The 12743-nt window shown below is 30.7% G+C and overlaps 1 protein-coding gene across 5 annotated transcripts in view; it reads right to left on the bottom strand.

Moving 5' to 3' along the window:
• Window positions 1–12743, bottom strand: part of LOC125076014 (potassium voltage-gated channel protein Shaker) — a 139157-nt gene that overhangs the window by 15165 nt on the left and 111249 nt on the right. For all 5 annotated transcript variants that reach the window (XM_047687936.1, XM_047687935.1, XM_047687937.1 and 2 more), the window contains exons 4-5: window positions 1092–1195; window positions 337–498 (exon numbers count right to left, since the gene is read on the bottom strand). In XM_047687936.1, coding sequence (XP_047543892.1) covers window positions 337–498; window positions 1092–1195 — 266 coding nt within the window. The remainder of the gene's footprint in view (window positions 1–336; window positions 499–1091; window positions 1196–12743) is intronic.

Consider the following 12743-nt stretch of genomic DNA (forward strand, 5'->3'; position numbering starts at 1 on the left):
TTGAATTATAAGTAAATATATTGTCAGGAAACGTTTGCAGACTTTATATTTTATATCATAATAAATATTACTGTAAAGCGATATATGTTGTTTTTAATTTATATTGAAATTCAATTCATAAATTACAATTTTTGAATGTCAAGTACTATCTTATTGATTTTTAATAAATGTACATTTATTTTTGAAGCCAATATTCAAGTTTTTAGAAGTATGTATAAATGTTCAAATATTTTGTGAAATTATTAATAAAAGATCGTTTTAGGTCAACAAACGTCGTTACAAATCAACCATGTCTTATGTTATGTTTTAAATTGAGTGTAAGGCTATAATAATAACCGGAATTTGTTGGTGGCCTGCTCCCCCAGTTCGTAGAACTTGATCTCTTCTGAGAAGACGTCCAGAGGGACGTTTACGGGCCGACGTAGTCGACCCCCGCTTTGGTAATAATAGAGGATGGCGTCAAAGGACGGCCTGTTTCTGTCGAAGAAATATTCGTTCCTGGAACAACAATACATTTTAAATAAGGTTCTTATGGAATTAGAAATTTTGTAAAGAAACTATATACTGCTAAAATAAGAGTAATGAAAAAATATGTTATAAGTTAATATTTGTCAATATGGATAAAAAAAACAAGAATGTTAATAGTGTAATATGCGATTAAAAAAGAATAAAGGAATTTAACTCTAATATTGCGCTTGTTTCGATAGCTAAATATGTATGTCTTTGTGTTAGAGCATTTCATATGTAGCGACATAGACAGTCAAACTTCTGGGCAACAAATAATAACAACGGCTATATCTACCACCTTGCTATCTAGACCGATTTATTATCGCGTTTTCAGTTAGCGACACACAGGATTGTTAAAACTTGTTTAATTTTCAATAAAATTTTATATTTCAGTTACTAAATATAATAATATTTAAACATATATGAGAAGAATAGTCATCACATTTAATAAATATATTATTATTTATTAATTAATTAAGTGAAACAAAGATATATCTTAAAAAAAGATTTTGTGTTAACTATTTAGTATTTTTGATATGTTGATTAAATTGAATCGCACGGTATAAAGAATATATTTTTCTTACCTCAGGGGGTCAAAGTATCTTATCCTCCTAGCAGGATCGCCCAGCAGTGTTTCCGGGAACTGGTTCAAAGTCCGAAGTTGAGTTTCAAATTTGAGCCCGCTTACCTGTTAACAAGATAGTTATTTAGTATTACAAATATTCGTATGTATATTATTGATAACCTTCAGCTTATTGAGATTTCGTGAACATATAAATTGTCTACCAAAATAATTTATATAGACGATGTTGTTTTGTTATAGTATTTATTACTTGAATATTATGACCACGTGACCGACTTCGACCACTCTCAAGGGATGGCTGGTCAGTCAACTTCGCAGGCTATTATAGTGTACAAGTATAATCGTCAACAAAAGTGCGCTCTCTATTCATTCAGATTGCAATGTAGTAGAGTTTTGTTTTGTGTAAAAATCCTTTTATTAAACAATACCTTTAAGATAGATATCAAAGTCAAGGAGAAAGTCCATTTCTCATTCGAATATCTGCCTTACAATCATGTTGTACTGACCACTAACTGACCTAGTTACGCTGTGGACCGTGCATTGTTTTAATACAGATTCCGAACAAATACCTTATTATTCAACTTGGTTTAACTGACTTTTATTAGAAAAGCTTTGTCAGTCAAATACCTTTATCTTTCTTTTCTTGTTATGAAAATTGGTAGGAAATTGTCATGAAAATAAATTCCATTAAATTGCACTGCAAAGAAGCGTAGCCTTTGATTTATGCTAAGGAGATATTCGAGCCTTGTTATAGATTAAGTCGGAATATTGTTTAGTAATAAATGGAAAATTACGATGGTGATATATTCCTCAGCTTCAAAGCAACTTTATGCTCTTTACAATATAGGTTTTTAATCTTAATTGGGTCATTTAAAATATTTCCTCTTAAAAGATAAAACTTAAAAATATATAACTCGTAAAAACAAACTCAAATTATCCTTTCTATAAGAAATAATGTTAAAATTACCCAGACAATAATAAAAGGCTAACAACAAACAAATGTAACGAATATATTTTATTAAACACTCAACCCTTTCCCTCGACACATTTCAACATGCTAACCCATGCATGGGGTATGGGGCCAAGGTCGAGAAGCAATGCACTTTGCTTAACGAGGTGCGGGTGTGCCATTCATGTGATATGACCGAGTAAAGGTCGAGATCGCGAACGTGTCATAACTCATAATGTAATGCTTTGCGAGGAACACGATAACGGTTCTTGTTAGCTTGTCACTTACATTACATGCATACGGAATGACAAGATATTATCGTGAACAATTTTCCGCTGTAGGGTAATGGCGCATTTGCCTTCGCCCACGTGGAAATAGCAAATCGTCCCGGTAAGCTTTCAGGTAAAGGTCGAACATTATCTCATTTTATCACTATTTAGATACAGTTTTAAATCTTATCCTGACCTATTTTAAATAATTTTTAAAATCGTTGAAGTTGTTTCCATCATTCGTTAATACTTCAATCAAATGTAACATGTAAGGTATGTGTAAGTAGCGGAACACATATTATTAATCTTTTGTTTATTATTTAAATCAAATTATAACCAACTTTTGAGTTCACCTGTGAAAGTAGTCGTAGGTTATCCGATAAATATTATAATATTTATTTAAAGATACAGTTTCAAATTGATTTTATTATTTGAGTGGAATTAAAATCTTAGCTGTGGTGGTAGATTTTATTAATATGAAGTTACGATTTTTCAAAGTTTACATAGTTTAAATGCACAGCTGATATAATATACATCTAAAATTCTGTGCTTTTTTTTAATTAATGCACTTATGTATATTACTTATATATTGGACTTTCAACTTCGGAGACCGGAAGTTGAAAGTGCCTTGGAAACTTTAGATAGATAGTTCGCTTCATTTCTCCCTTCGTATCATATTAGCAGATAGTGAGAGGACGCTTGTGTTTGCGCACATATTTGTGCAGTATAACTATAAATTTGTAAATTGCTTTCTGCGGCCGAAATTAGGTAAGTAAATAAAGGTAATATACCTGTAAATGTATTGTGTGTATATTGCGTAATTGTTTAAGTCATTGTCTTTCGTAAAATACATTGAAAATTATGTTAAAAAGATTCGTTGCGTCTTTATCGTTGTGTGAATAACTTGCAAAATGTAATGTAGAGAATTTTAAGTCGAGAAGCATTAGATATATCCAATAGGACGCTTATATTGATAGATTGGTACTAGATTAGTACTCTGCAGACTTAGTGATAAAAAATGTACATAAATATAGTTAATTCTGTGTAATTAAATGATTTCATAGTACAATATTGTATGGCATACGGCTCTCTGCTGGTCGGTCTTTGACTGTATTCAAATTAAGTCTTTGTTACTCGGTACATAGGACATTACTTGCTATTTTACAACCGAATAAACCATTCAACATTTTTCATTTAAAAGAATAGTTAAGAATATATAATAGTTAAGAATATATATAATGTTATTATAAAACATAATTGTTTCATTACAAGTCAAAAACACTCTCTTTCGACGCCATTCGAATTCTCAGTCGAACTTATGTCTTCTGTCGCCAGTGGAATGCTGAGTTCGATTTTTCAAACTGGTGGTCGATCTTTATGGTCTATGAAAATGCATAAATAAAAAAAAATATTAAAAAAAAATCTGTCTTTTTTCATTTAGTTATATGGTAAGTAATATAATGTTGTTTCACAAATAATTTGACTTCAAATGACTCGAGTAAAAAATTATTTTATAGTTTAATTTATTCATTAATGATAAATTCTATCGTATAATCTAAAGACATGGTGTATATTTAGAATATGATAAATATTAATTTTAAACAAAAATAACGAATTGCTTTAAATGCTACAAATAATTTAAAATGTTGATGCAATATCCTAGCTATGGAAATATGCATTGATTTACATAATCTTCGATAGTAGGGACCAAGATCGCTTAATTTAAAACCTCTAGACGTTTCTTCTTAAGCTTACTTGAAAGTTGAAGTCACTTGCTTACCCCAATAGGTTAAGAGTAAGTCAAGAGTCTAGGGAAAAAATAGAGTAAAATTAGGAATTTAAGTACGAGCTATTCTGAGCAGAAGTGTACTTAATACGTTTATTAATGAATAGTCGAACATTAAACATCATAATTTTGGTTATTTGTACAAATTAACTGTTATTTAGATAAGTATTTTGTATGTTTACAAATCATTCTAAACGGCTGTGTTAAATGTTAAGACGGGGTTTATCTATTTTCACACTAGCTTTAAGTACCTTTTAAATCCTTTGAAGTCGTAATAATGTCAGTCGTTTTAGCTAATGACCATTGGTTGAAATTCGACCACAAATATAATTTATAATGTTATGGAAACATATATAAATTAAATATTTCGATCTGATATTTTTTTACTAGCTTATGAGTAAGTACCAAACAAAAATAGAAGAAAATCGGAGAAAAATATAATCAACTATTTTATTTTTTAATATAATACATGTTTATTACGTTATTGTTTTGAAAAATTGTAATATCTAACATTACTAAAAATAGTAATACTGTCCCACTAATTTAATACTGTCCATGATAGCTAATCTCAAATACTAGCCTTGTACACAATCGATATTACGTAAATTTATGCATACACCGGTACATTTTCTGTGCATTTTCTCCCACTCCCACTTCGATAGACCTACAACCCATAAGCGAGATATAAGTTGCCAGATATTCCTGAGGGAGAAGATTTCTTAAAATTTCAAACAACTGCAAATAATTCCTATTTTATTGGCCCGAGGCGCGTATGTAGGGTCTTAACATCTGTAGCTTTATACAAAAATGAAGCAGTTTTAAATTTATAAATAAAATATCAAGAAATTTATATAATAATATTTAATCGCTACGCAGATTTTACGACGATTTACACAATAGCATATTGCGGGTACATTGCGGATGCTGCACGGCTTGATAAATCGATCTCACCGCGTCCTCACTGGCGAGTCAGACCGAGGGCGTTTTATTTATTCTTCACACTTAAAATGTCCTACACGAGCGTTGGAAAGACGCTCTATGTTATTTCAAACTTGTATAAAGACGCTGGTTTGTTTATATTTGAAAGACAATGGTGTAGAGTATAATGTTATTATCAAATGTGTTTTATAACGTATTTATACAATGTAAGGTAATTTTATTTTATAATGGAAAAACTTAACTATATATCACACACTGTATTATTAAAATTAAGTCCAACATAATTTTAAAATATTCTCCGTGATATTAATATTGTCATTCACTATTTGAGCCTAGTACACATTCGGATATTTAAAAGATAAAAAATAGAATCTGGAATTTGTACAAGCGTACTAATTTAAATTAATTCTTTATATTATACATTTTATTTAGAAAGTATACGTCGTCAAATTTATATGACCTAAAGGCTATTTTAGTTCATAATAATACTGTTACGATTCATATTTATTGGATATATTTATAACAGAGGTCCAGTTCAATTTGTTTCCATATGCTTAAATTATGTTTTTAATCCCTCACGTGGTAAAATCCTGAGGAAAACTGTATGGAACTGATAAAATTGTACCGTTTGTTTATTAACTAAAGCACTAAGCCGCATTGGTGCAACGTGGCGGAATAAGCTCAAATAGGTAAGAGACATTTACCGGCTGTGAGTTTACTTTATTAGTTAGTTTAGTCTGCTTCTAGAAATGAGGATTATATATTTTGATACAACGCAATAATGTTATACCTTTTACATCAAATAATACATTTCCTCATCATGGACTTATCAAAGTAACTACGTAATATTAAACACCGTGTTACAAATGTGTATTTCACTAATTTTATATAAGCAAAGACGCTTCGAGAAGCCCTTTTATTTTTCCATTTAATACGAAATTTACACCTTGTATTCTATAAATTATTTAAATTGTCAAGAAAGTGAAACTATATGTGACTTTCTCAAGAATTGCAAATACTTTCGACCCGTTTACAATAATTTTTAAATTTTATAAGCTTTATAATAATTAAAATGTTAATGATTCAATGGTATAAAAAGTCTCAGTTCAAATTTGCGTTGGCACTCCTAACACAATCATTTTACTTAACTTGTGAGTAAAATAGAAACATTAAAACTATGAAAAAATGACATGATATGAAATTCTTGTAAAATAACAATTTATAATGGTTGAAACAAAAATACAGAACACAATCTACAAGTAAATAAATAAACGTTCGTTATAACCGTTGGTGTATAATAAAGAAAATAAACACAATAAAAATGATTGTTTTCAGGCTGTTTCAGGTTTGTTACTATATATTTATCCCACAGTCTGTCAAGACGTAAAAGACAGGGTTGGATTTATCAGATGTAATAAAGGCCATGTGTCGTGGGAAACAGCCCGTCTGTTATACGTTACCTTTCCCAGAAAAGCATAATGATTGTATAACTTGACTTGCTCCGCCTTACCTTACAAAGTCTCGCGACTCTGAATTAGTTATTAGACTTTAAAACAGTTTTAAAACTCTTTGTTTACAAGAAAATAAAATGATACTTTGAGTTTTAGTTTTATTTGTGATTTAGTTGTTACATTAGCGATAAGATTTTTGACTGAGAGGAGGATACGTCGTTGACCTTGCTCGATTGGGCGTTACCAATAAAAATATGCCGCGCGGAAACCTCACTCCCCTGTGTCCTGTATTTGTGTCCCGTATTGATTTATTAGGCGACAGAGGTGTTGCATTGCGATTTTTGCGTATCGATTAGATAAAAATATCTTTCAATAAAGACATTCTACAAAAATAAGCCGAAGGATGACTTAGTGTTATTTAAAAATACAATGTAAATAAAAAAATCTTTTGATTGCTAGCGTGAAAAAAAGCTATTAATAATAAATTAATAATTAATGATTAATTTGCATATTTATTTCTATTACCTCTAAATTTTTTTTTATAATTTCCCCGGTAACTGTTATCGAAATAAAGTGAATCAATATAATTCAAATAAAGCCAATTGAATATCCACGCCTTAAGATCGTATTTATGTATTTAAATTCAACATTACATACTAAACATCAAAATTTGTAACGTATATAGTTTACTATAAGGTACTGCGTATATGATAAGATAATAATTTAAATTGTTTAATTTATAGTCGTTTCAAAGAATATAGAATATGATTTAAGCATAATAAGAGAGAAAATGTACTCGTATACCGGACGTGCAAATAAGCCACCTCTTGGTAAGTCGTAACCACCGCCTGCAGACAATATCGCTGTACAAAATATTCACCTTTTCTTACATGCCAATGCTTCACCGACCTTAGGAACTAAAATATTATATATCATGTGCCTGTTGTTACACTGGCTCACTCGCCCTTCAAACCGGAACACTTCAATACTAAGTTTTGTTGTTTGGTGATAAAATATCTGAGGAATGGTAGGCAGATGGTAGTTCCTTTTTAAGGTGATATATATAAAACAAAGTTATAACTAGTTACTGAAAAAAACATGAGCACGTGTTTAGAAATAGTGGAAGTGCAATTATAGCAAGAATGCGGTTCAATAGTAATAATGGAAAGAATTAAACTCCTTTGAATCGTAATTCCATTTTTCTGTGTTATGTTTAAGAAAAGTTTTCTTACTAATCATCGAAGGTCCAAATGGTAGAAGTAAGCTAAAGCTGCAAGCAGCATAAATTCGTTTTAATATTTTCCAATGAGGCTCTAGCTTTTGACATCGTATCCCTAAATGAAACGAGGCTTATGTGTCAATGCCCGTATCGTCTCACGTCTCGTCCGTCCGTGTTTCCAGGGATTTAGAGTTTGTATCATTATTAGGTATTGAGTCATCGAATCGAATAATTGCAGAGAGCTTAATCCGAGCAGGAACGTCGTTAGTTGCAAGAGTCATTGTAATTGTATCATGTAAAGCTGTAAAGTTAATTTATACTGTATTGTGTGACCAGAGTTACGCATTCCTACTATTCATTTCTACAATTTTAGCTTTATTAAAAACGCTAGAATTTATGCGTTTCTTGACTATAGTTGTTTGACAAAATGCCATACACGCTATTGTTTAGAACTACACACAAAAAACATGGAACTAAAAAGGGATTTTTGATCTACGAGCGTTTTTATAAAAATGATATACGTATTACACAAAGGATGAATGTTCGTTTGAAATAGGAATGTGAAGTGTTGTGATTAAAATGATTTATATATGGCGCGTACCTAAAGAGCGGACGGTTGTCGATGACTTGTGCTAATAAACATTTACCAGTACAGTACTTTATGTAATAACAGCTCGTGTACTTGGTATTTGTCTAAGCTTCGGCCTCGGATGTTGAAATTAGATACCTATTTTATGTTTGTACTATTAAGCAGGAATTAAATGTAATCAAAACATTTCAAAGACGAAACATTATACGTGATTTCATAAATATCAAAATTAATAGCATAACAATATATATTATAATATCGGTTTATGTATTTAGATTCTGATTAAATAAATGCTTATAGTGATATCCATTACGGCACGATTTCTTACCTTTTAAATTTTCTACTATATTACGTAATCAGTTAACAGATATCCTTTCGCGTTTCGTAGCAGTCATATTATAATCCATTTTCTTTTTAATTTATTTGAAAAAAATATTATTTAAATTGGACTGATAATCCCTGAGATTACTTCAAGATGTTAGATTACAATTGGGTCCGTACAGAGATAATGAAACCTCTTACAGGTCTACGTTTACATGATTGGCTCGTCACAAGTCCATGTTCCTGATAGCAAGTCTTGATTAATCCTGTAATCTTTATTTCATAGAAGATTTCATTGAATCTGATTTCATTAATACATTGAATGTACTATAAATGTATGTATATGTTTCATAGTCAGAGTGGCAACAGTCGAGTACATACAGTATGCTTTTTGTAAAATTTTCAACGGCTCATGTTTTGCAATAGTTCGATAATAGTGCTAGATACAGATCCGTTTGGGGGTACCAACAGTACTCCAGTTATTATACTGTCAAATACCAATACTTCTTATTTATTCTGGTTTAATAGTACGCATTGACTCATTTTTATTTGAGCCGAGATGGCCCAGTGGCCCAGAACGCGTACATCTTAAGCAATGATTGCTTGATAAGGAATTTATATGTACTTAATTTGTGTTTAAATTCATCTCGTGCTCGGCGGTGAAGAAAAACATCGCGAGGAAACCTCCATGTTTCTAATGTCAGCGAAATTCCGCCACTTGTGATCCACCTACTCCAATGCGGGTTGCATTGCAGCAGCGTTGTGGAATATGCTCCTAACCTTCTTCTCAAAAAGGCCTTTAGTCCAGCAGTGGGATATTTACAGGCAGTAGTACCTGTTGTTGTTTTTATTGGCTCATAGTGTAGTAACATGGACAATATTAACTCACTTCTTTTTTATTATTGAAAATGTATCTAAATTTAAATTTATTTTTAATATAAATATTTTAGAATATAAAATAAAGTCAGTTGTTCATTATAAACATACGTTTATAATGAACAACTTATTAATGTTATATTGATAACAAGATCAATTTCTTTAAAAAAAGGGAGAATTTAGGTTAAGACATTTTACATAGACAATGTTTGTCATAAATATCAGTAAGTGTGAATTAACAAATATACAATTTGCAGTCATACAGTAGGAACATCAGGAAGTAGATAGAGGTGTACCAACTATCAGTAGTACAGGTGTAATAGGTTATACTTAATAGCAGATAGTCTGGATTTATGCAAAATGTTTCACAAACATCGCACTAGTTGATGTCTTGTTTATAGAACGTTTCAGTGCAAATAAACTGTAGTGTGTCAGCTTGAAGGATTAATCAAACGTGCTGGCTTGCATCGTATTCCCGACAGAACGGAACGGCTCGTTTTCCAGCTTGTTACATTTGCATATAAATAGAAATGACACACGACTCGACATATATCAAGTTAGGAATGTGAAATGTGAATTCAAGTAAAAGATATATTTTTTTATCGATATAATATACTTTTGATCTGTACGTAACTATATAAAAATAGATAAATTGTCACGTCTTTTCGTTACAGATACTTACAATAACAGTAGGAGGTGATTTGTTGAAAACGTTAAGTTTATATTGTTTATTTTGTTTGTCTTTCTAATTGAATTATGTCGCTGCTCTTTTCATAAATTCTACAAAGAGAATGTAAGAATAGTTTGCACTATTGTCATTCAAATCATATACCATCGATATTCAAAATTAACGAAGGTGTGGGTGTGGATTTACCTTATTTTTTTTACATTCGTTACATAGAAGAGTAATAATAATTACGAAATTATTACGTGAGATTAAAACAGTTTCAGATTACATATATAATAACAAACTTAGATTATAAAACAAAAGACAGATGGAACAAGTGGAATGTTATAGAGAAGCAACGAAAGCGAATGCAAATTCCCTGTAGTTCGAAACGACAAGTCTATATTGTTAACACGTCAAAATTTGTTATTTTAATTGGTAATATCGACGTATTAAGAATTTTCTTATTACTGCATACACCACTATGGGCACAATTAGGTAAAACGTAACCTTTGTTAAAATACTTGACATAAAACCTTAAAAGTATCATCACATAAATCTAATGTTAAAATTATATTTCTTTTTAGTGAAAACATTTTAATACGCCTCGACTATTAGATATAAAATCCGTCTTTCAACCAGGTACTCTTGCAAAGGCAGCCTCAGAAATCATAACAACTCACGTTTTTAAAAAGCGTTAACGAGTAAGTTTTAACGAAGTACCCTCAAGACGTTTACCTGAATTGCTTCAGACTCAATTATTGAAAAGTGGCAGTAAGAGCACTTTGGCTACGTTCATTTCGAAGTGTATTTCTAGTAAAATATTTCAATCAAAAACTTTAATTCGGTTCAAATTTTGTTAAAGTATAATGAGTGAGACAGTTGCTTTGAAATTTAGGATAACTTAAAGAAATAGGAGCCGAAGTAACTAGCAGACAACTTAAAAAAAATTATATAATTCTCATTATTTTAAAAATAGAATAAAATTATGTGTCTACACCAAGCGTATCTACATAAATGAGAATTTTATGTACCTACAGTACAACTGTACGGGATTTTGGTTAGTCCTATCATCAATCACTAAGTAAAAGAAAACAACAGAATTTTTAGTTTACATACTTGAATAAAAATATTTTTTTAATAAAATTAAATCGACTTCAAAATTAGAGACAGATAGTGAACTAAAAATAAAAACAATAATATCTTTTAGGGTTTACGAAAGGGAAAACAAAATTCAAAAACGGATTTGTCTAAGATATACCTAATTCAGTACACACGCCGACAATTTTTTCGAGGTCAGTGTCAGCCAGCACAGAACAAACACAAGTTAAATAAAAAAATTACTTAATACCTAACAAATATTAATACTTATTACTACTACTATTTTAATGAAACTTAGACTGTACCCTAACATGAAGTATACGACGGTACTCGGTACTATGACTTTAAGTTTTCGATAAATTCGTGGACAAACTTACAAACATACATACAAACTTACACTTACGAAATTAAGCGCACGTGCTGGGAAGCCTAAATGGATCATCATAATAAAATATAATTAAATTCTAACAATCTTACATCCATATAGATAAATGTCGAACTGATAATTTCCTTTTTTTTTGAAGTCGCTTAAAAAGTATTTATTACAAATGTAAATAAAAAACGAAAACGAAAGATTTATTTGCAGTACAAGTGTGTGTAAGGCAGTTTAACTATAGAAACTATACACAGGACATAGTACATAATATTTCTTACAGGGCCAGTACAATGTCTACAGGCAATGGTGACCACTTACTATATGGTGGCACATTTGCTCGTCCGCCTGCATATACTATAAAAAAAAAATAAACGCAGTTTCTACTTCTCAGAGAGCAATCTTATTTCTTATCTTAATTCCCTTTTTACCTCAATGTGTTGTCTATTTTATATTCGATCGAGAGAAGGCAGGTTGTAAAACTCGCGTCGGTGTTATTGACCTTTGCAATCATCGTAACGTATTCCTTCATACTTACATAATTATAGATTAGCAGTTTAGTATAAAACACGTCCGAATACGTTTTTATATATTACTTAATAAAATTGTTACTTATATCATAAGCATAATTACTCAGTTACATAAAAAAATATAGATAAAATATTATCAGGCGAATCATTAAAATATTTTAAATCTTAAACGGGAATCCTAATCTGACGACCTCCGTGGTCGAGTAGTGTGTACACCGGTTTTCATGGGTACGCCACTCCGAGGTCCCGGGTTCGATTCCCGGCCGAGTCGATGTAGAAAAAATCATTAGTTTTCTATGTTGTCTTGGGTCTGGGTGTTTGTGGTACCGTCATTACTTCTGATTTCCATAACACAAGTGCTTTAGCTACTTACATTGGGATCAGAGTAATGTATGTGATGTTGTCCAATATTTATTTATTTATTTAATCCTAAGTAACCTTTTACTTTAAAAATAATAATAATTAAAAATACCGTCTTGTTTTATCAATATATATTTTTGGCTTCTTATATTATAGAAGCATTTATCACTTAATCAATTAATGCTTCTTTTTAAAGTCATGTTTATCAACTGTACAGCTTTAA

The sequence above is a fragment of the Vanessa atalanta genome, chromosome Z (assembly GCF_905147765.1).
Source record: "Vanessa atalanta chromosome Z, ilVanAtal1.2, whole genome shotgun sequence".
NCBI lineage: Eukaryota > Metazoa > Arthropoda > Insecta > Lepidoptera > Nymphalidae > Vanessa > Vanessa atalanta.